The sequence below is a fragment of the Rana temporaria genome, chromosome 2 (assembly GCF_905171775.1).
Source record: "Rana temporaria chromosome 2, aRanTem1.1, whole genome shotgun sequence".
Lineage (NCBI taxonomy): Eukaryota > Metazoa > Chordata > Amphibia > Anura > Ranidae > Rana > Rana temporaria.
Genome location: NC_053490.1, coordinates 94,524,995 through 94,547,430, shown reverse-complemented (window position 1 = coordinate 94,547,430; position 22,436 = coordinate 94,524,995). Strand labels below are relative to the sequence as shown.

At 45.3% G+C, this 22,436-nt stretch overlaps 1 protein-coding gene across 1 annotated transcript in view; it reads left to right on the top strand.

Moving 5' to 3' along the window:
* The first annotated feature begins 254 nt into the window (after positions 1 to 254).
* The window catches only part of MPHOSPH8 (M-phase phosphoprotein 8), a 57,231-nt gene continuing 35,049 nt past the window's right edge, over positions 255 to 22,436 (top strand). Inside the window, exons 1-3 of the mRNA XM_040340550.1 lie at positions 255 to 658; positions 12,626 to 12,781; positions 15,266 to 16,060. Coding sequence (XP_040196484.1) covers positions 473 to 658; positions 12,626 to 12,781; positions 15,266 to 16,060 — 1,137 coding nt within the window. The 5' untranslated portion in view covers positions 255 to 472. The remainder of the gene's footprint in view (positions 659 to 12,625; positions 12,782 to 15,265; positions 16,061 to 22,436) is intronic.

The following is a 22,436-nucleotide window of genomic DNA, read 5'->3' as shown; positions in this document are numbered from 1 at the left end:
CATCCGTCGTATACTGTACACCAGACTTCCCCAGTTTCTTCCAGTCCAGCTCTGTGCTAAACCAGCTGCAAACAGAGAAGCTCCACACTGCATATCTCTGACAGCAGCCAATGGGCTGCCTTGTGTAACTAGCAGGCAATTGGCGCATGCGCAGATATTGCCAGACGGTCATGCGTGGTCTAAGACTCTCTGCCATTGCCTGAAGTTACCTTACAATGTGTTCCGCCCTGCCCCTCTCTCATAGGCCAATTCACTCTCGTCAAGGGCGTTCGGAAGCCAATCGTCGCGCGGCCAACGTGATCTCCCACGGACACACATTCACTGCTTCGATCCTATTGGACAGAATCGGGAGACCCCAGTTCGCCGCCACGTGCCGTGATTGGCCGGGCGCTCTGTCCCTCCGGGACGTATCGGGGAGGTGTGTGGCGCAGGAGGATTTTCCCTGTTGTCGTCTGCCCAACTCGAGCCCATCATGGCGGAGTTTGCGGGACTGGATGGGAACGATGCTGCAGGAGAGAAGGCGGTGGCGGCGGCTGCTGGCGAGTCCACTGCTGTGGAGGAGAGAGGAGAGGCCGGAACCCGGATGGAGGCTGCAGAGAGCGAGGATGAGGAGGACGTGTTCGAGGTGGAGAGCATTCTGGACGCCAAGATAGAAGGGGTGAGCATAGGGGGGAGGGGCTGCTGGAGGGACTGCAAGTGCCAGCGTGCCTGAACTGGCTTAGTGCTTCCTGTCTGAGGACGAGGGGCCGAGTGAGCGGTGCTTTAGGCTGTATACCGGGCCCCCAGTATTGGAAGGAGATTGGGGGGACCTGTTTTATATAGGGGTTATGACATACCGCCCCCCCAGTACTGGAAGGAAATTGGGGCATCTGTTCTATAGGGGTTATGACATACCGCCCCCCAGTACTGGAAGGAAATTGGGGGATCTGTTCTATAGGGGTTATGACATACCGGGCCCCCAGTACTGGAAGGAAATTGGGGGATCTGTTCTATAGGGGTTATGACATACCGCCCCCCCAGTACTGGAAGGAAATTGGGGGATCTGTTCTATAGGGGTTATGACATACTGCCCCCCAGTACTGGAAGGAAATTGGGGCATCTGTTCTATAGGGGTTATGACATACCGCCCCCCCAGTACTGGAAGGAAATTGGGGCATCTGTTCTATAGGGGTTATGACATACCGCCCCCCAGTACTGGAAGGAAATTGGGGGATCTGTTCTATAGGGGTTATGACATACCGGGCCCCCAGTACTGGAAGGAAATTGGGGGATCTGTTCTATAGGGGTTATGACATACCGCCCCCCCAGTACTGGAAGGAAATTGGGGGATCTGTTCTATAGGGGTTATGACATACTGCCCCCCAGTACTGGTAGGTGATTGGCGGATCTGTTTTTAGGGGTTATGTCATACTGCCCCCCCCAGTACTGGTAGGAGATTGGGGGATCTGTTTTATAGGGGTTATGTCATACTGCCCCCCCCCCCTTTACTGTAAGGAAATTGGAGAACCTGTTTTATAGGGGTTATGAACCACCGGGCCTTCCCAGTCCTGGAAGGAAATTGGGGGACCTGTTTTATTAGGGTTTTGGCATACCGGGCCCCCAGTACTGGAAGGAAATTGGGGAACCCGTTTTTTATAGGGGTTATGGCATACCGGGCCCCCAGTACTGGAAGGTAATTGGGGAACCCGTTTTATAGGGGTTATGACATACCGGGCCCCCAGTACTGGAAGAAAATTGGGGAACCCGTTTTTTATAGGGGTTATGGCATACCGGGCCCCCAGTGCTGGAAGGAAATTGGGGAACCTGTTTTATAGGGGTTATGACATACCGCCCCCCCCCCCTTTACTGTAAGGAAATTGGAGAACCTGTTTTATAGGGGTTATGACACACCGGGCCTTCCCAGTCCTGGAAGGAAATTGGGGGACCTGTTTTATTAGGGTTTTGGCATACCGGGCCCCCAGTACTGGAAGGAAATTGGGGAACCCGTTTTATAGGGGTTATGGCATACCGGGCCCCCAGTACTGGAAGGAAATTGGGGGAACCCGTTTTTTATAGGGGTTATGGCATACCGGGCCCCCAGTACTGGAAGGTAATTGGGGAACACGTTTTATAGGGGTTATGACATACCGAGCACCCAGTACTGGAAGGAAATTGGGGAACCCGTTTTTTATAGGGGTTATAGCATACCGGGCCCCCAGTACTGGAAGGTAATTGGGGAACCCGTTTTATAGGGGTTATGGCATACCGGCCCCCCCTTACTGTAAGGAAATTGGGGGACCTGTTTTATAGGGGTAGTAGTTGGAGCGGTCTGCTAATAAAGAAAGGTGGAACATGCAGTGCACCTGCCCCCCCCTCTAGAAAAAGACTATGCTTCGTTCTATGGCAGCTTTACAGCGGAGCGCGGTACGACGCAAAGCGTCCCTGATGCATTTGGTGACAGTTTACAGTAAGCGAGAGCTTGGGCAGAAACATGGATGCCACCGTTGCTGATCTGATCTTGTAAAAATGCTAGTTGCTGATGGTTCCAAAAGGTTGCTGACCTAGAAGACATATGCTCATAAGGCTGTGTTCACACCGGTGACCGGTCCCCTTTACATCCCACATCACTGTTCCCATCTCTTCACTGCATTTTTAACCACTTACAGCCTATAGCAGAATGACGGCCGTGCGGTGGTTGCGTTATCCTGTCTGGATGTCGTATGACTTCCAGCAGGATAACAGCCGGTGCACATCGCAGCGATCGGTGGTGCGGTGTTTCAGTATGACATACCGCCACACTGATCTTGGTGAATGGCCTCAGTCGGAGGCTCTTTACCATGTGATCAGCCATGTCCAATCACGGCTGATCATGCACACGACACAGTGCGAAACGCGTCAGATGTTTTAACCCTATTAACTAGTAATCATAGCATAGGCCATGGAGGGGAAGGGAGCTGCTGGCTCAGGCTCTCAGCTGCTTGTTGAGAAGCTGATCCAGGCTTTTAGGTGCATACTGACTGTAAAGTCGGAATCTTTCCCGTGCCTGGTTCCATTGAGTGACTTCGGTCAACAGGCTTTAGCCCACTATTGATTGAAATTGGTCATAGTGCAGAACGAACTGCACACCTGAGATCCCCAGGAGAAGTACAGCCAAAATAGCCAGTTCAGCCCCGGAAAGAATCTGCCCGCTTCGTGTGGCCAGGCCATTTTTTTTGCAATACGGCACTGCATTGCGTGGTTGTGCGCTGTTGTACCCAAACAAAATGTATGTCCTTTTTTTCCCCACAAATAGAGCGTTCTTTTCTTTACTGCCTGCGGTTTTTATTTTTTGCACTATAAACAAAAAACAAAGATTTTGAAAAAAACACAATATTTTGTAATTAGATATTTATTATTATTATTATTATTATTATACAGGATTTATATAGCGCCAACAGTTTACGCAGCGCTTTACAACATCAGGGAAGACATTATAGTTACAATACAATTTAATACAGGAATGATCAGAGGGCCCTGCTCGTTAGAGCTTACAATCTAGAAGGGAAGGTATTTAGAGAGATATATATCTCTATCTATGCTATAATACCCCCCCCCCCCCAAAAAAAATCTTCATCGGTTTAGGCTGATATATATTCTTCTACATATTTTTGGTAAAAATAAAAGTTATAGCGTCTACAAAATGGGGGATAAGATTTATGGCATTATTATTTTTAATAATGGTGGCTCTCTGCGATTGTGGGTGCCCGGTGGTCATTGCGCCCGCTGGGCATGCACATCAGCTCCGGGGGCGCACGCACGCCTTCTACAGCATCTTAAAGAGCCGACGTACAGCTACGACGGCTCACGCAGCGGTGCCAACCTGCCACAGTCGAACTGCGTCTGGTCAGGCAGGGGTTAAAGTGGTTCTAAAGGCAGAAGGTTTTTTGTGCAGCAGCCTCCCAATACTTACCTGAGCCCATCTCGATCCATCGATGTCGCACAAGCGCCTCAGCTGTTTGGGGCTCTCCCTCTTGATTGGCTGAGTCAGTCAGTCAATGAGCTAGTGAGGAAAGGGGGGGGGGGGCAGGGCCAAGTCGGGGCTCCATGTCTGAAGGCGCCTTTACTGACTGGATTAGGTCAGGGGCTTTCTTGGATGTGATGTCTGCATTTCGTTTTTCTAACAACCGGCTTCTGTTGAAGATTCAACATTCGATCAGCACACGTAGCCAATGGCTGTAACTCTGCTTTGTGTATTCTGGGGGCTGGGATTGCTGTTAGAATACAATAGCATGACAGGGGAGATCCCTGCATCCACATTGCTTGTATGGACATGGGGATCTGTGAGAGGTTTATTTATTTTATTATTTTCCATTCAGCTCATGAATACCCTGCCAAAGTTTGTTTTTTTCAATATAACAAGCTCTCCTGCAGATGCAGCAGTTAGAGGGTTGAGTAAAACCTTTATCCCAATAGGGAAAAAACTGCTGCTGTAACTGCTTAAAAAATATTGGCTGGAGTTCAGCTCCAATTTGTTGTTGCATCTAACACTACCCTCCCCCCGGACTGACAATGCTGTGCTGCTGCTCTTTCATCCAGAGTGTAGGCACTGTAATACAAGATTTGTGTTGCTGGTCTTGGATTACCAGGTAAAAACAATGAGGGGAGGGGCTTTAAAAAAAAAAACTCCACATCAAATGATTGATAAGCTGCAATATTTAAAATTGTTGTTATTGGGTTTAATACTGCTATAAAGTGGCCACCTCAAGCATATGGGGGGGGTGTTGGTGTCAGGTTGATACTAAACAATATATCCTTAGTGCAGATCAGTGACCCCCCCTATGCTAGATACAGCTCCTCGTGAGACTGGCTTCCGTCCGACAGGCATGCTGAAAACTAGCAGCCGATCTGCATCTGATCAGCACTCTAAGCCAATGGCTGCGAGCGCTGACCAGTGTGCTCTGGCAGACAATAACACAGCAGGTTGATCGCTGTACTATCATTGGGTAGTTAGTACAGCGAGCTGCTACTTCCTCTTTTCTTTTTTGTAAACACCGTATCTCAGAAAGAGGCTTGGTCCTTAAGTGGTTAACCACTTCCCGCCTGGCCTATAGCAGAATGACGACCGGACGGTGGTTGTTATCCTGACTGTGCGTTATATGACGTCCAGCAGGAAAAACGTGCCTGCGGGGGGCAAGTAGCACGGCGATCGGTGGTGCTTTGTGTATCTGACACACTGCATCTGTGATCGTGGTAAGGAGGTTTATTACTACATGGTCAGCTGTGACCACGCTGATCACAGCGTTAACCAGGAAGTACTGGTAAATGGCTTTCTTTGGTTCGCACTGACAGAGCCGATCATGGGGACTGCGCTGATAATCGGCACATTGATTATCAGCGAAGCCCCCATGAGGTGCCACAACAATGCCAGTCAGTGCCCATCAGTAATACCTGTCAGTACCCTCTATTAGACCCATGTAAAGCACATGTAAAGCGCCTGAAAGAAGCTGCACCTGCAATCCCAATGTGAAAGCCTGAGTGCTTTCTCACCAGTGTGAAAGGGATCTTGGCGTTAGAAAAAGCACCTGAAAGAAACCTCACTTGCAATCCCAATGTGAGGCACTGCACTGGCAGGGCGTCAAAAAAAGTCCTGCAAGCAGCTTCTTTGCAGCGCTTTAGGAGCAGTGAATACACCGCTCCTGAAGCGCCTTTTCCCATTGAGGTGCTTTTTTTTTAATGCCAAAGCGCCTGAAAAACGCTGCAGTGTGAAAGGGGTCTTAGCGGAGCTTTATCAGCATTTTTCGGGCGCTGGCAGTGTAAAAGCACTCGGGCTTTCACATTGGGATTGCAGATGAGGCTTCTTTCAGGTGCTTTATAGGCACTTTTAATGCCTGAAAAACGCCCCAGTGTGAAAGGGGTCTTGGTGCCCATCAATTCTACATATCAGTGCTGCCTCATCAGTGCCCGTCAGTGAAGGAGAAAACGAAATGTTTATAACTAAAAGAATAAAACTTATTTTTTGCAACAAAAAAAAACCCCCAGTGGTGATCAAATACCAAAAGAAAGCTCTATTTGTGGGAATTAAATGATAACAATTTAGTTTGGGTACAGTGTTGCATGACTGTGCAATTGTCATTCAAAGTGTGGCTGCACTGAAAGCTGAAAATTGCCCGTGACAGGAAGGGGGTAAAGTGCCCGGTATTGAAGTGGTCAAAATATTCCCAAACTAGGTCTCTTTTACAACCTGTTGTCATTATGCTTCTCAATGGAGGAATAAAGCACTTCAAGCTATGTGCAGAAAGATCACAAGATTTACAGTGCCTTGTGAAAGTATTCGCCCCCATTGAACTTTGCGACCTTTTGCCACATTTCAGGCTTCAAACATAAAGATATAAAGCTGTAATTTTTTTTTTGAAGAATCGACAACAAGTGGGACACAATCGTGAAGTGGAATGAAATTTATTGGATATTTCAAACTTTTTTTAACAAAAAAAACCTGAAAAATTGGGCGTGCAAAATTATTCAGCCCCCTTAAGTTAATACTTTGTAGCGCCACCTTTTGCTGCGATTACAGCTGTAAGTCGCTTGGGGTATGTCTCTATCAGTTTTGCACATCGAGAGACTGAAATTTTTGCCCATTCCTCCTTGCAAAACCGCTCAAGCTCAGTGAGGTTGGATGGAGAGCGTTTGTGAACAGCAGTTTTCAGTTCTTTCCACAGATTCTCGATTGGATTCAGGTCTGGACTTTGACTTGGCCATTCTAACACCTGGATATGTTTATTTGTGAACCATTCCATTGTAGATTTTGCTTTATGTTTTGGATCATTGTCTTGTTGGAAGACACATCTCTGTCCCAGTCTCAGGTCTTTTGCAGACTCCATCAGGTTTTCTTCCAGAATGGTCCTGTATTTGGCTCCATCCATCTTCCCATCAATTTTAACCATCTTCCCTGTCCCTGCTGAAGAAAAGCAGGCCCAAACAATGATGCTGCCACCACCATGTTTCACAGTGGGGATGGTGTGTTCAGGGTGATGAGCTGTGTTGCTTTTACGCCAAACATAACGTTTTGCATTGTTGCCAAAAAGTTTGATTTTGGTTTCATCTGACCAGAGCACCTTCTTCCACATGTTTGGTGTGTCTCCCAGGTGGCTTGTGGCAAACTTTAAACGACACTTTTTATGGATATCTTTAAGAAATGGCTTTCTTCTTGCCACTCTTCCATAAAGGCCAGATTTGTGCAGTATACGACTGATTGTTGTCCTATGGACAGAGTCTCCCACCTCAGCTGTAGATCTCTGCAGTTCATCCAGAGTGATCATGGGCCTCTTGGCTGCATCTCTGATCAGTCTTCTCCTTGTATGAGCTGAAAGTTTAGAGGGACGGCCAGGTCTTCGTAGATTTGCAGTGGTGCTGATATTCCTTCCATTTCAATATTATCGCTTGCACAGTGCTCCTTTGGATGTTTAAAGCTTGGGAAATCTTTTTGTATCCAAATCCGGCTTTAAACTTCTCCACAACAGTATCTCGGACCTGCCTGGTGTGTTCCTTGTTCTTCATGATGCTCTCTGCGCTTTAAACGGACCTCTGAGACTATCACAGTGCAGGTGCATTTATACAGAGACTTGATTACACACAGGTGGATTCTGAAATGTGGCAAAAGGTCGCAAAGTTCAAGGGGGCCGAATACTTTCGCAAGGCGCTGTATAAGCTGCTTAGAAGGTTTCACTTTCATTTTTGTGGTTTGCCCTTCCTCCTCACTCTTAGAGCCTGATACAGATGCATTGCTCTTCAAACAATCCTACAGTTTGTAATGTACATAGATTTGCAAAACAATGGGATAAAGGAATATTCCCGAGCTTTGGTTTATCTTGTGGTTACTGTGAAATTGTGTGAATGCATCAATGCCAAGCATATTATCTCGGCTTGCAGAGCTTGGATTAATAGAATGAGTTTACCAAAAATGAAAATTTTGCATAATACAGGTCGGTGAAACTCGAAAAATTAGAACATCGTGCAAAAGTTAATTTATTTCACTACTGCAACTTAAAAGGTGAAACTAATATATGAGATGTGGATAATTAGTGCAGCGCTAATATATAGGAAAGGTGCACACTGAAATGCAATCATGAATAATAAACAAATATGTGAACATGCAACTCCTTGTGAAAATAGTTCAGAGGCTTAAAGATGAGAAAATAGTCCGTGTGAAGACTAAACAAACTGAAGAAATTCTTCCCATAGGACAACTCGGGTGAGAAAACCACGTGTCTGCAATAAATCTCCAAACTCTTCAAACATAAATAGGTAAAATCCCCTTAACAAATGGGGTGGACTCATCTGTTGTGCAACAGTGGGTCATATAGGCTTGTGATCCCAATGGGTCTGGGTCAGGGTGAGGATGGTCCCAGAGGGTCTCGGAAACCTGGATAATTCGTGGATAGGAACAATGGTCCAATCAGCTGGAATGTGGACTTGACTCTCCAATCAGCAGATGTATAACAGGTGTTTCCGTATATATGATATAATATGAGATACTCATTACATGCAAAGCAAGATAGTTCAAGCCGTGATTTGTCATAATTGTGATGATTATGGCTTACAGTTTATGAAAACCCCAAATCCACAATCTCAGAAAATTAGACCATTACATGCAATCGTTAAAACAAGGATTGTACATGGAACAATAATCGGACCTTGGAAAATGAGAAGCATGCATATGTACTCAGTACTTGGTTTGGGCCCCTTTTGCAGAAATGACTGCCCCAATGTGGCATGGAAGCTATCAGCCTGTGGCACTGCTGAGGTGTGGCATGGAAGACCAGGATTCAATAGCGGCCTTCAGCTCTTCTGCATTGTTCGGTCTCATGTCTCATCTTTCTCTTGGCAATGCCCCATAGATTCTCCATGGGGTTCATGTCAGGCGAGTTTGCTGGCCAGTCAAGCACAGTAATCCCACGATCATTGAACCAGGTTTTGGTGCTTTTGGCAGTGTGGGCAGGTGCCAAGTCCTGCTGGAAAATGAAGTCAGCATCCCCATATAGCTAGTCTGCTGAGCCTGTCTTAAGGAGCTAGTCCGCAGCCTTTTCCCAGGATCGCGGCGGACTAGGCCAAAGTCGCGGCCTCGCCTAAAAACTCCTGCCCACAGCTCCTTAGGACCGGCGCGGTGTCCATCGGGCAAAAAAAAAACTTGATTTGAATCGCGAATCAAGTTTTTTTTTTTTTTTTTTGGGCCAAAATCGCCCAGCTCTAGCTGTAAGCCATAATCATCACAAATTATGACGAATCGCGGCTTAAACTATCTTGCTTTGCATGTAATGAGTCAATCTCATATATTTCACGTTTTAAAGGGGTTATAAAGGTTTGTTTTTTATTTCCTAAATGCTAGTGCATTGTTGGTTCACTTGCCTTTTCCTTCGATTCCCTTCTAAATGTTTTTTTCTTTGTCTGAATTCCTCACTTCCTGTTCCTCCTCAGTAAGCTGTCTTGGCTGACTAACCCCCTGCCAGAACGGCTCGGACGATGGGGGCAAGTTTACTGAGGAGAAACGGGAAGTGAGAAATTCGGACAAAGGGAAAAAAAACATTTATAAGGAAGGAAAAGGTAAGTAAACCAACAATGCATTAGCTTAAAGGGGTTGTAAAGGTAAATGTTTTTTCACCTTAATGCATCCTATGCATTAAGGTGAAACAACATCCGACGGTATCGCCCCCGAACCCCCGTTTTACTTATCTCACCCATCGAAAGTCCCGTGCGCGTCCCCGTGATCCTCTTCGGTTCCCAGCCTGACTGTTGATTGGCTAGGCTGGACGGATTGATAGCAGCGCAGCCATTGGCTGGCGCTGCTGTCAATCACATCCGATGACGCGGCAGGGTGGGGCAGAGTGATACAGTCGGCGGCTATGCCCACCGCTGTATCACGGGAGCGCGCCCGCAAAAGCTTTCCACCATGCGAGCTTGCTCGCATGAAGGTGGGTGGAAAGCTCTTGCGAGGAGAAGCCGAGACAGCCGCCAAGGGACCCCAGAAGACAGGGTTAGGGGACACTCTGTGCAAAACGAGCTGCACAGTGGAGGTAAGTATAACATGTTTGTTATTTAAAAAAATAGTGTTTTGCCTTAGTGTTCCTTTTAAAGGAACCTATTTAGAAAATAAAAAACAAACCTTTACAACCCCTTCTAAGTTGCATTAGTAAAAGAAATTAACTTTTGCACGATATACATGGCCTATACCGGCTAGTGCTCTATTTCATGCTGAATAAAATAACTTATTACCAGCAAAATGCGGCTGGTCTTTAATGTTGGGTTCACCCGGAATTTATCTATATCATGTTCTCATGCTGTTTTAATGTAATTAGTCTGAGCATCTTGCCACGAAGAGTGGAATCCCAAGAGCTATATCATTTTCTGCTGTTTGCAGGCCTTAGTTTGCAGTTCGTGTCCAGAGCTGCAGGGTCCTAGGTCTGGCTTTCTGTAAGCTAGCCAAGGGCTCTGCAACACAACTGAAGAATGCTTGTGTTCAGTCATCAGGCAGTGGGAGAAGTTGATTGCAGTTTTTTGCCCTTGGAAAAATGCTGGCGCGTGTGGTTTGCCCTTGTGCACCTCTGCCCTACTATGTCACGCCTAAGCTCCCATTAATGCCACTTAACCACTTCCCGACCGCCGCATATAGATATACGTCGGCAGAATGGCACGGACAGGCACATCAACGTACCTGTACGCGCTCTGCTTGACGTGGGTCGGCTACATGCGGCGGTCGGGTTCCCTTGGGGAGCGATCCGGGACGACGCCGCGGCTATTTGTTTCTAGCCGCTCCGTCGCGATCGCTCCCCGGAGCTGAAGAACGGGGAGAGCCGTATGTAAACACGGCTTCCCCGTGCTTCACTATGGCGCTGCATCGATCGAGTGATCCCTTTTATAGGGGAGACTCGATCGATGACGTCATTCCTACAGCCACACCCCCCTACAGTTGTAAACACACACAAAGTGTACACTAAATCCTACAGCGCCCCCTGTGGTTAACTCCCAAACTGCAACTGTCATTTTCACAATAAAGAATGCAATTTAAATGCATTTTTTGCTGTGAAAATTACAATGGTCCCAAAAATGTGTCAAAATTGTCCGAAGTGTCCGCCATAATGTCGCAGTCACGAAAAAAATCGCTGATCGCCGCCATTAGTAGTAAAAAAAATAATATAAATGCAATAAAACTATCCCCTATTTTGTAAACGCTATAAATTTTGCCCAAACCAATCGATAAACGCTTATTGCGATTTTTTTTTTTTTTTTTTTTTTACCAAAAATAGGTAGAAGAATACGTATCGGCCTACACTGAGGGAAATTTTTTTTTTTATATGTTTTTAGGGGATATTTATTATAGCAAAAAGTAAAAAATATTGCATTTTTTTCAAAATTGTCGCTCTATTTTTGTTTATAGCGCAAAAAATAAAAACCGCAGAGGTGATCAAATACCACCAAAAGAAATCTCTATTTGTGGGGAAAAAAGGACGCAAATTTTGTTTGGGAGCCACGTCGCACGACCGCGCAATTGTCTGTTAAAGCGACGCAGTCCCGAACTGTAAAAACACCTTGGGTCTTTAGGCAGCATATTGGTCCGGGGCTTAAGTGGTTAAAGGAGTTGTAAAGACAGAAGGTTTTTTATCTTGATGCATTCGATGTCCACAAAATCTAAGCCGTCCGTCCGGGACACTCCTGATTGGCTGAGAAAAAACAGCGATGCTATTGACTGACTCCCATGCTTTGTCAGTCAGCCAATCAGGGGGCAGGGACAGGTTGGTGACTCTGTGTCTGATTGGACACACGGATTTTGACTCGGCTCTAGTGCCCCCATAGGAATTTGCTGATTTTTTATTTATTTTTGTATTTTTTATATGCGCCTTTACACTCAAGTTTTAAAACACTACTTTAAACCATGGAATTGCATGTATATTCATGTTCCATGTTGCAGTGTATGGCAGTGCACATCAATGTGAAATGCAAAGTACATTTTATGTCTCCATTTGTCCCAGCTGGGTGTCAAAATACCCAAAAACCAGATGAAGCCATTGTTCACCTTCCATGTGACCGTGCTGGCCAATCGCAAAGTACTAGTGCTGTTGCATGCATTTTCTTTTCTCCATGTGCCTAATCGGATCAGTGGGGGAGATTTAAAAAAAAAAAAAAACACTAGTTTGCTTTAACTTTTTTATTTATTTTTTGTCATGCAGTATTATGAGTTTTATACCTATCAGTGTGCTCATATCTCTTATAATACCTCATCTTTGAGAAAAGATCTGAGTTTTTGTTATTACTATAATATTGTGACTTGATAAATCATTTACCATTCAATACAGTGTGTTCAGAAGGTAGCTGGGTTCAACAGTGCACTGACTGCATGCTAGTTTGTAAGTGTTTCCATGTGGCATTTCACTCAAGGCTTGGTTAGTGTTCATTGTAGCTGGAAAAAAACTCTATCCTTTAACACAGCGGTGGAGAAAATAATAAAATTGTTGTCCATAGGAAGACGCAAAGTTATACTGTGTCTGTGTGATGCAACAGTTTTATAGTTGGACATTGTCCAAGGTGATGCTGGGGATCTTCAGTCTTCAAGCCATTGGTGTTTTTTATGTCCCCATCATTGATTCCTAATCATTCACACTGTTTTTTTTTTTTGCAGGGAAAAGTGTTTTACCAAGTCCGCTGGAAGGGATATGATTCAAGTGGTGACACCTGGGAGCCGGAGGCCCATCTTGAAGACTGTAAAGAAGTTCTTCTTGAGTTCAGGAGAAAACAAGCAGAAAGCAAACAGAAAGCTGCTAAGAAGGAATCGCCGGTAAATTTGCAAAAAAAATCATTGAGGCTGGGTTCACACTATTTCAAATTGGATTTGGGTTTCCCCACATCCAATTCGCATAGCAGGAGATTGTGACTATCTCTGCAGTGGATCCAGTGCGAATTGCTCAGGAGTCCTCTGTTTTTTTTGTGTGTTTTTTTTGTCAATTTCAGCCAAAAATTCCGGTTGATATCGGACCTGAAACGGTGAATGGAGACGCACCGGACTCCTGCTGTGATCCGGAATGTGCTCTAGTGTGAACCCAGCCTAAATCTAATAATTTTTGAATAATCTGTAGCCATGGAAGTGAGCTGATGCAGAGCAGCTGTGCCTGTTTTTGTAGTTATGAGGGTTCCTTCTGGATTGTATTTGCCTAAATCTGCTTTTCGGCTTAGGCTCCTTTCACACGGGGCAGATCCGTCGGTGCGCAATTTGCCTATTTAGTAGGGGGATCTCTCCACTGATCCCCGCTGAGCAGGCAGATGACGGGTCCTGTCCACTCCACTCTGTTATGCCGCCTCTTCTATGGGGCGGTTGGGTGGAAACGGAATACATGTCCGTTTCCATCCAATTGTTAATTTATCTGGCCTGCTGGACAAATGGCGAATGTATCGCCATCCATTTGTTTTCAGCGTATTTTGATGGACGGACGGATGTAAGTGGACATGTTCCTATAAAGGACAATGAGTGGTCCGATCTGGTCCGCCTGAAAAAACGGACAGGTGGACCCGATTGGTCCGCTTGTGTGAAAGGGACCTTAGAGGTTTGCTTTAACATGAAATTACCTGAACAATCAAATCCTGGCTTGTAAGTAAATGCATGTGCAAACTTGGGTTTCTCTTCAGAGCATGTTAAGATAGCCACTCAAGGCAAAGCATGAGGCCGGATTCACACTGGTACGACACGAAAGTCGTACCACTTTGGATCCGACTTTTCCCTGCGACTTGAAGCCCAACATGCATCCGACTTTGATCCCCGACAATACCAGGCATTGTGTCTGGTATGAATCTTTAGGAGGAACTCCTTGCCAAATAAAGAAAAAAAAAACGCAATGGGTTCCCCCTCCTGGAGCATACCAGCCCTTTGGTCTGGAGCATACCAGCCCTTTGGTCTGGAGCATACCAGCCCTTTGGTCTGGAGCATACCAGCCCTTTGGTCTGGAGCATACCAGCCCTTTGGTCTGGAGCATACCAGCCCTTTGGTCTGGAGCATACCAGCCCTTTGGTCTGGAGCATACCAGCCCTTTGGTCTGGAGCGAGCATACCAGCCCTTTGGTCTGGAGCATACCAGCCCTTTGGTCTGGTACGGATTTTAAGGAGAACCCCCACACCGGAAAATGGCCCCCCAAAATCCATACCAGACCGATATCTGAGCACACAGCCCGGCAGGTCAGGAAAGGGGGTGGGGACGAGTGAAAGAAGAATTTTGGCGTGGAGTTCCCCTTTAAGATCCTCCAGAGCACGAGTTGCATTCCAAAGTCTGATCAGTCAAGACGGCGATCCGACTTTGATTCGACTTCAGTGATATTCAGTGGGCAGAAGTAGGATCAGTCGGACAAAAGTAGTACAGGGAGCATTTTCAAAGTCGGACCAACTTGTGTCTGGCCAGTTAAGATGGCTACCATAGGGAAACATTGATTTTTCACACGTAATGCGACATGAGCTCCTAATGTTGGAGCGTTTTGTTGTATCAGTGTGAACCCGGCCTCAATTACCTTCAGTGTGAGTGTGCAACAAACCCCAGTGCACACATGTTCAGCATCAATACATTTGAAAGCATTACAACAAATGCCACCACTCTTTGCTAGGATACACTAGCAGGGAGTGGTGGGTGGTGTTGTAAATCTTTTACATAATTGATGCGGAAAATGCGATTGACCTGTGTGCACATGAAAATTTTCTCCTATGCTTAGTTTGAATTGCCCAGGGTTGTGACCGCTTTACTTATTTAAATTTATGCCCGTGCAGTAAAATAGCTGATTGACTTGACAATGGTGCAGTCAGCAAGGGACACTCTGGTCCAGCTGATGTTCTGCCTAAGGTGGACCTGTGCTTTGCTCAAACAGGGCAATATAATATGGGTTCACCATACCTTTTGCCCTCTTCAGCAGTATATACTTGACTTCCTTTGACTCCTTTCTGTTCAGTTGAAGACATTTCTGTGTAAGCTACACAGCTATAGTCCCATGTGACAGCCCTGATTGGCCCATCACTGTTACATGGAAGGAATCACATGCTTCTTCATACACAGAAGTACTGGGTTGTTTTAATTTGGTTCCCAGTGCTGAACAGAGCAATGGGAGAGCTGAGCAAATAGAGGTATATGCTGGGAGGGGAAAATGCTTTTCCTGGGATTTAGGCTTTTAATAAGATTTAGCCTGATCGGCTTCTATTGGCTCCAGGTTTTTGTTAATCATCCCTATAACAATATTAGTATAAAGTTGTACCTACATCTTAGAATATTTCTTTCTTTCCTCTTTATTAGCCCAAATTGTCTCCTGGGGATCTTTTTGAGGCCGAATCTGACAGTGACTCAAAAGAGGAAACCCCACAGAAAAAGAAAAAGAAATCTAATCAGGAGGAAGATGACGACAAGCTGCAAGAGGAGTTGAAAAAGAAAAAATCTAAATCTGGAAAATCCAAGGAAAAGTCCAAGCCTGAGGGGGAACCAGAGAGCCAGTCTACTGAATCCAAACCAAAAAAAAGACTGTCGGAAAGCAAAGAGGATCTGAGCAGCAAGAAACCTAAGAAGGATGACATCAAGGACTCTAAAAAGTCCAAGAAGGAAGAAGCCAAGGACACTAAATTAAAAGTGAAAGAGGACCCGAAAGAAAAGAAACCCAAAAAATCATTGGAATTAGAGCTGTCTAAGGAAGAAACATTGCCTGTAGAACCGGAGGCAGAGACTGTTAGTGTAACCAGCGATGTTCTTTCAGAAGACCGAGACAAAGTGGGTCAGGATGAAGATCTCGGAAATCCAGAAGCCACCCCTCCATATGAAGCAGAGGAGCTCTCTTTTGGGGGTCCTTTTGAAGAGGAAATGGATGAAGCGAAACTGAAAAAAAAGAAAAAGAAGCATAAAAAGAAAAATGACTCTAAGCCCATGTTGGTGGAACTTGGCCAGCAGGATAAGAAAAGCCTGGTGAAAAAGCAAAAATCCGTTGAAAAGTTAAAAGAAGCTCTGGCTGCGGAAAACCTGCCAGTTTCAGTTCCAGTTCCAGTTCTGAAGAGGCCTAGTACTGATGACAAAGTTAGGAAATCGGTGGACTCCTTGGTAGAAGTAAGTGTCTAATGAAACTTAGGCTGCATTCACACCTAAGCGACAGCCGCGTTCGCGTGTAGCGGCAGATTTGCCGTGAGTACAAATGTTTCAATTTTTTTTTTTTTTTTTCCTAAAAGTATTCCCATTGCTGTCTATGGGGAAAACGCGCCTGTCGCGTGAAAAAAAGGGTCCAGGACTTTTTTTCAGGCAACAGGCGTTGCGCGTCTGAGATGTGAACCATCTCCATAGACAGCAATGGGAATTCTCCCCTCTAGCGGCAGAAGCGTCCCGCGTCGGGCGTTTTGACGCTTAGGTGTGAATGCAGCCTCATGAATTGGTATGCAGATTTGATACAAATTAAGTGGCAGATTTGTCCTAATATGCCGAATGTCCGGATTATGCATAAACAGTGTAAGTGTTCGCACAGATGGATTTTTCTGGGGTTTTTTTTGTTTTTTTTTACCACTATTTGGGTGTTTCTACTTTTGGGGGATGTTGATTGGGTAATATGTTTATCAACTGTAAAAAGTTGAAATTTTATGACATCAAAACCCCCTACTTAAAGTGGAGGTTCCATCAAAAAAACTATTTTGCTTTAAACTGTAGCTTACGACTAAAAAAGAAGAAACATTTTTTTTTTTTTTTTACTCATCTGGAAATGCCTGTTGCTATGCGGTCCCACGAAATCTGCCTTTGAAACCACCTAGGATTCTGACATCTCTCCCTCTAATGCTCCTGGGAAATGTGTGTCGTCATTTCCCAGGATGCAGTGCGCTGTCCAATTATCACTCCCCATCCAAGACTTCCAGGAAGTAAGTGCCTGTAGGCTTCACAATGCCCACAAGCAAAATGACAACGGTGTAGATATAGTTTTATAAACTATCTTTTTTGAATATCTATGCGGATCGGCGGCGGATTGTAAAATACTAAGTGACCAGATTTATATTATAAAAACGCAGGATGAAAGGACATGCATTTAAAAAATGCTAATTGTGGTTGGAACTCCGCTTTAAGATATCGCAATACAAAGAGGAACACAATCCTTTTTTTGTTTTTGTATTTTAAAGATGCAATTTAGTTGCTATGCTGTTGCATGGATAGTTCGTCCTAAATTATTCCTGGGGAGAGGGGGGTGGAAGCGCAAGTTCTTGTGTGTTTGTTTTTTTGTCTTCCCATGCTTGATCTCATCTTGCTTGATCTGCAAGAACAGTTGCAATTGACTACAGGTTTATTTCTTATTTTATTTGTATTTATTTTTTGTAAGTGTTAAAGCCAGAAGGTTGGAATGTTAATATAAAAATTGTTTTTGAGGCCTTTCTGTGTGTGTGTGTGTGTGTGTGTGTGTGTGTGTGTGTTTTTTCTCTACATAAACAATTGGAACATTTTCCAAGAGTGGCAGTTTCATACTTCTTTCTAGGGGTTGTACATCAAACGAAAATATTGAGACTGATGGCCATAACATCAGCCTTTTAGAGCCGGTTCACACATGGGCGGCACCACTTCGGGGGCGACTCGGCCAGGCGACCTGAAGACGACTTCTAAGGCGACTTGCAAAATTACTTCTGTATAGAAGTCAATGCAAATCACCCCGAGTCGCCCCCAAAGTCGTACAAGAACCTTTTTCTAAGTCAGGGCGACTTGCGTCGCTCCTATTAGAACGGTTCTATTGACTACAATGGGACGCGACTTGTCAGGCGGCTGTGTCGCCTGACGAGTCGCCCCAGTGTGAACCGGCTCTTAGTGCAATTTACAAATTTCAATTGCACTGCAATATCCCTTGTGGGCCTGATGTCTTCACTCCTTGCAGTTCAGTGGGCAAGATCCTAAATTTCTAGCAGATGTCTTTTTGATTCTAAATTTGGTGGCAACTCAAGGATTCGGAATCCAGAGGATTGACAATCAAGTAAATGCCAAGGTACTGGGTGTGTGCGTGTTTTTCTTTTTATTTATTTAGGTAGCAATGATGGGGATCGGTGCACTGGTCAATCCCTGTGCATTTTGCATTTGTAGTGTGTGTTTTTTTTTTTTTTTTTTTTTTTTTTCTTTTGCCTTTTCAAGCTTCTGCTGTTTGGTCCTGAAAAAGTTTTCAGTAGAAAATACCACCCTGATACTAGTGGCTTCTTTATCACCAAAAGTCTTTATTTTTCAAACTTTGTCTGAAGGTAGTGCTCTCCCTATACTACCTCCCAGGGAGGTTTTTCTGTTTTTGGGTCCAGTCTTTTTTAACCACTTGCTGACGGCCGTACGACTTTGTACGGCCTCAGCGCGGCTCCCAATCTCTAACAGGCCGTCTTTTTACGGCCTCCCCTTTTCGCGTTCCCCGCGCGCGCTCCCGAGCGCGCAGCGGGGAACTGCTGTGCTGGCCGTGTCCCTTGGACACAGCCAGTCACAGATCGCCGTGAACGGCCAATCGGAGCAGCCGTTTCCTAGGCGATCTGTGCGGCCAATGAGAGATGATCTCATATGTTTACATATGAGATCATCTCTCATTCCCGGCTCTCGCAGACAGCGGTGCTGTCAGGGGAGAGAGGAGACGATCTGTGTCTCTTGTACATAGAGACACAGATCGGTCACCCCCCCCCAGTCACCCCCCTTCCCCCACAGTTAGAACACTAATTAGGGTACACATTTAACCCCTTCCTCACCCCCTAGTGTTAACCCCTTCCCTGCCAGTCACATTTATACAGTAATTAGTGCATATTTATAGCACTGATTGCAGTATAAATGTGAATGGCGCCAAAAATGTGTCAAAAGTGTCCGATGTGTCCGCCATAACGTCGCAGTCCCAATAAAAATCGCAGATCGCCGCCATTTCTAGTAAAAAAAAAAAAATTTATACAGTAATTAGTGCATATTTATAGCACTGATTGCAGTATAAATGTGAATGGCGCCAAAAATGTGTCAAAAGTGTCCGATGTGTCCGCCATAACGTCGCAGTCCCAATAAAAATCGCAGATCGCCGCCATTTCTAGTAAAATAAATAAAATAATAATTCTGTCCCTTATTTTGTAGGCGCTATAACTTTTGCGCAAACCAGTTGCTTATTGCGATTTTTTTTTTTTTTTTTTTTTTACTAAAAATATGTAGAATACGTATCGGCCTAGACTGAGGATAAAAAAAAAAAATTGAGCTATTTATTATAGCAACAAAGTAAAAATATTTTATTTTTTTTCAAAATTGTCGCTCTATTTTTGTTTATAGCGCAAAAAAATAAAAACCGCAGAGGTGATCAAACACCACCAAAAGAAAGCTCTATTTGTGGGGAAAAAAGGACGTTAATTTTGTTTGGGAGCCACGTCGCACGACCGCGCAATTGTCAGTTAAAGCGACGCAGTGCCGAATCGCAAAAAGTCCTCTGGTCAGGAAGGGGTTTAAGTGCCCAGTAAGGAAGTGGTTAATGCTCAGGTGTAAAACCCTGAAGTTGACTTGGTATCTGAAGAAAGCCTCCTGGAAAAGTAAAGGCCTGTCTGATGGAATTGTCTGTTGGAAATAAGCCAACCAAAATCACCAAACCAATATATGGCCAAACTTTGATATTTTGTTTTCTACCTTTTTGCTATTGGCACCCTTAAGGTGCACATTGCTGGACAGAGGACTAGCTATAGAGGCTCTTAACCACTTCAGACCCCTGGGACGTCCTGGACTTTGAGCGGTGATATCTGAATGATGCCTGCAGCTATCATTCAGATATCTCTGTCTTCAGCCGGCGATTCTGTGCACCAGAAGAACGATCAAAGCGGCGGTTCCGCCGCTCGATCGTTCTTCTAGGCAGCGGGAGGGGACGTCCCCCCCTCCCGCCGCCATCCGGTGCTTCTCCGGGCTCTCCCGTGCCATCGGGGGCCCGGAGAGCGAATCGGCCGGCGCGCGTTGCTGAACCATAGAGATGACTGGTGACCAGACGGTCACAGTCATCTCTATGACCGTCGGAGGGCCGGGCGCGACGTTATGACGTCACGGCCAGTACCCGGAAGTAAACAAAGCCGCAATCGCGGCTGTCGGCATGTAATCGGTGAAATGTTTTTCACCGGTTTCATGCTTGTAAGCCTGTAGGAGAGATGTGGGGTCTTATTGACCCCACATCTCTCCATAAAGAGGACCTGTCACAGTGATTCCTATTACAAGGGATGTGTACATTCCTTGTAATAGGAATAAAAGTGATCAAAAAAAAAAAAATGTAAAAAAATGAAGTAATAAAATAAAATACATTTTTTTTTTAAAACGCCCCTGTCCTGGTCGCTCGCGTGCAGAAGCGAACGCGCATGCAAGTCCCGCCCACATATGTAAACACCGTTCAAACCCCACATGTGAGGTATCATCACGTGCGTTAGAGCGTGTGCAACAATTCTATCACTAGAGCTACTCTGTATCTCAAAAATAGTAACCTGTAAAAAAATTTAAAGCATCGCCTATGGAGATTTTTAAGTACCGAAGTTTGGCGCCATTCCATGAGTGTGCGCAATTTTAAAGCGTGACATGTTAGGTATCTATTTACTCGGCGTAACATCGTCTTTCACATTATACAAAAAAATTGGGCAAACTTTACTGTTTTGTTATTTTTTAATTCATGAAACTGTTTTTTTCCCTAAAAAAAATGCGTTTGAAAAATTATTGCGCAAATACCGTGCGAGAAAAAAAGTTGCAATGACCGCCATTTTATTCCCTAGGGTGTCTGCTAAAAAAAATATATAATGTTTGGGGGTTCTGATTAATTTTCTAGCAAAAAAATTGTGATTTTTACATAAAGGAGAACCGTGCCAAAATAGGCCCGGTAACGAAGTGGTTAATTAAGACTCTTTCAAGCCTTTTAAAAATCCACACCCATTTCAGTAAAAGCCTTCCTTTCTTAAAGCGGAGTTCCACCCCAAAATTAAACTTCCGCTTTTCGGAACCCCCCCCCTCCTCCTGTGTCACATTTGGCACCTTTCAGGGGGAGGGGTGTGCAGATACCTGTATAAAACAGGTATTTGCACCACTTCCGGGTATTGACCCGTTGGAGTCACGTCCGCCCCAGGAGAGAGCGGGGACCAGTGACGGTGCGCTGCGCTTCTCGCACATGCGCAGTATGGAACCGGCAGTGAAGCCGCAAGCTGCTGGCTTTAAAAAAAAAAAAAGTGATCTCTCCTTGGTCCTGCATGGAGCTGGTCAAAATTCCTTTTGAACTTGGGCACTTGGTAAACATTTTCAATCAAAGCTGCCCTTCTGGTGGCTGTTACTTCAGCTAGGTGCATCTGTGAAAACCAAGCTCTATTAATCAGGAACCTTTTTTTTTTTTTCTAGTTTTTGCCAACAGGATAGTTCTTACTATCCAGGGTTCTTGCCTAAAGTTTTGTAAAATTTTCACCAGTTTAAGATGTTAGAAATTGTGTGGCGCCTTGAACACACCAAAGCTACAAGTCCTTTATCTTTCATGATGGCAAAAGGAAATGCAATCAAATATCCAAAAATGCAATCTCTTGTTAGAATAAGCAAGCTATCCCAAGAAGCTTACTGAAACATGAGGGCTCAGTAAGCCCCTTTTTCTCTTATGGCTCATTCTGCTTGTGCTTTGTCTACTTATTGTGCCCTTCGGGGCCAGGTTTGCTGAACAGCTATGTGGTCAAATTGCTTTGCATTCATTGACTTGATCTTCTTTCTACTCAAGACCAGTCCTTTGGGAGAAGGCTGTTGTCCCTCCCTAATTGCTTATCCTGTCAGGTGCTCTCCTGGATGGACAACCTGGAAAAATTTAAGTTAGACTTGCAAGTAATGCTGGCCATACGTTCTACAATTTTCCTAAACACTTTCAATTTGTATGCAATCGGGCAGGGCTCGACAAAATCCGGGCGCCCGGTCGCAATTGTCACAAGAAATTGTGACCTGGCGCCCGGGGGAAGCTTAGACCTGCAGAAGGCCGCAAAGCCGCGGCCTCAATTACGGGCCGGCACGGGCCCGCCGCATTTGCGCGGTGGGGGCGCACGGAGACACAGGATCCTGTCTCTGTGCGCCCCTGCCGGTAATTGAGGCCGCGGCTATGCGGCCTTCACAGAAGGAAGCTTAGTCCTGCAGAAGGTCGCAAAGCTGCGGCCTCAATGGCCGGCGCGGGCCCGCCGCGATCGAGCGTCAGGGGAGGTGGGGGCGCACGGAGACACAGGATCGGCCGGTAATCGGTGGTGTGAATGCAGCCTTTTACATTACTGTTTAAATATGATTACAACTGACATTTGCACTTGCTGGTTGTTCCATACACCTCCATATACACGTTTTAAATAACCCCCCAGATGTTCAGCAGTATAACACAGAATGCAATTAGGAACTCCACCAAAATGGTTTGTTGGGGGGTGGAGTCATGCTGTTAGGTGCTGTTCTTGAAGACTCATAGGAATTGAGTTACTGCTAAGTCTTGCACATATGTTTG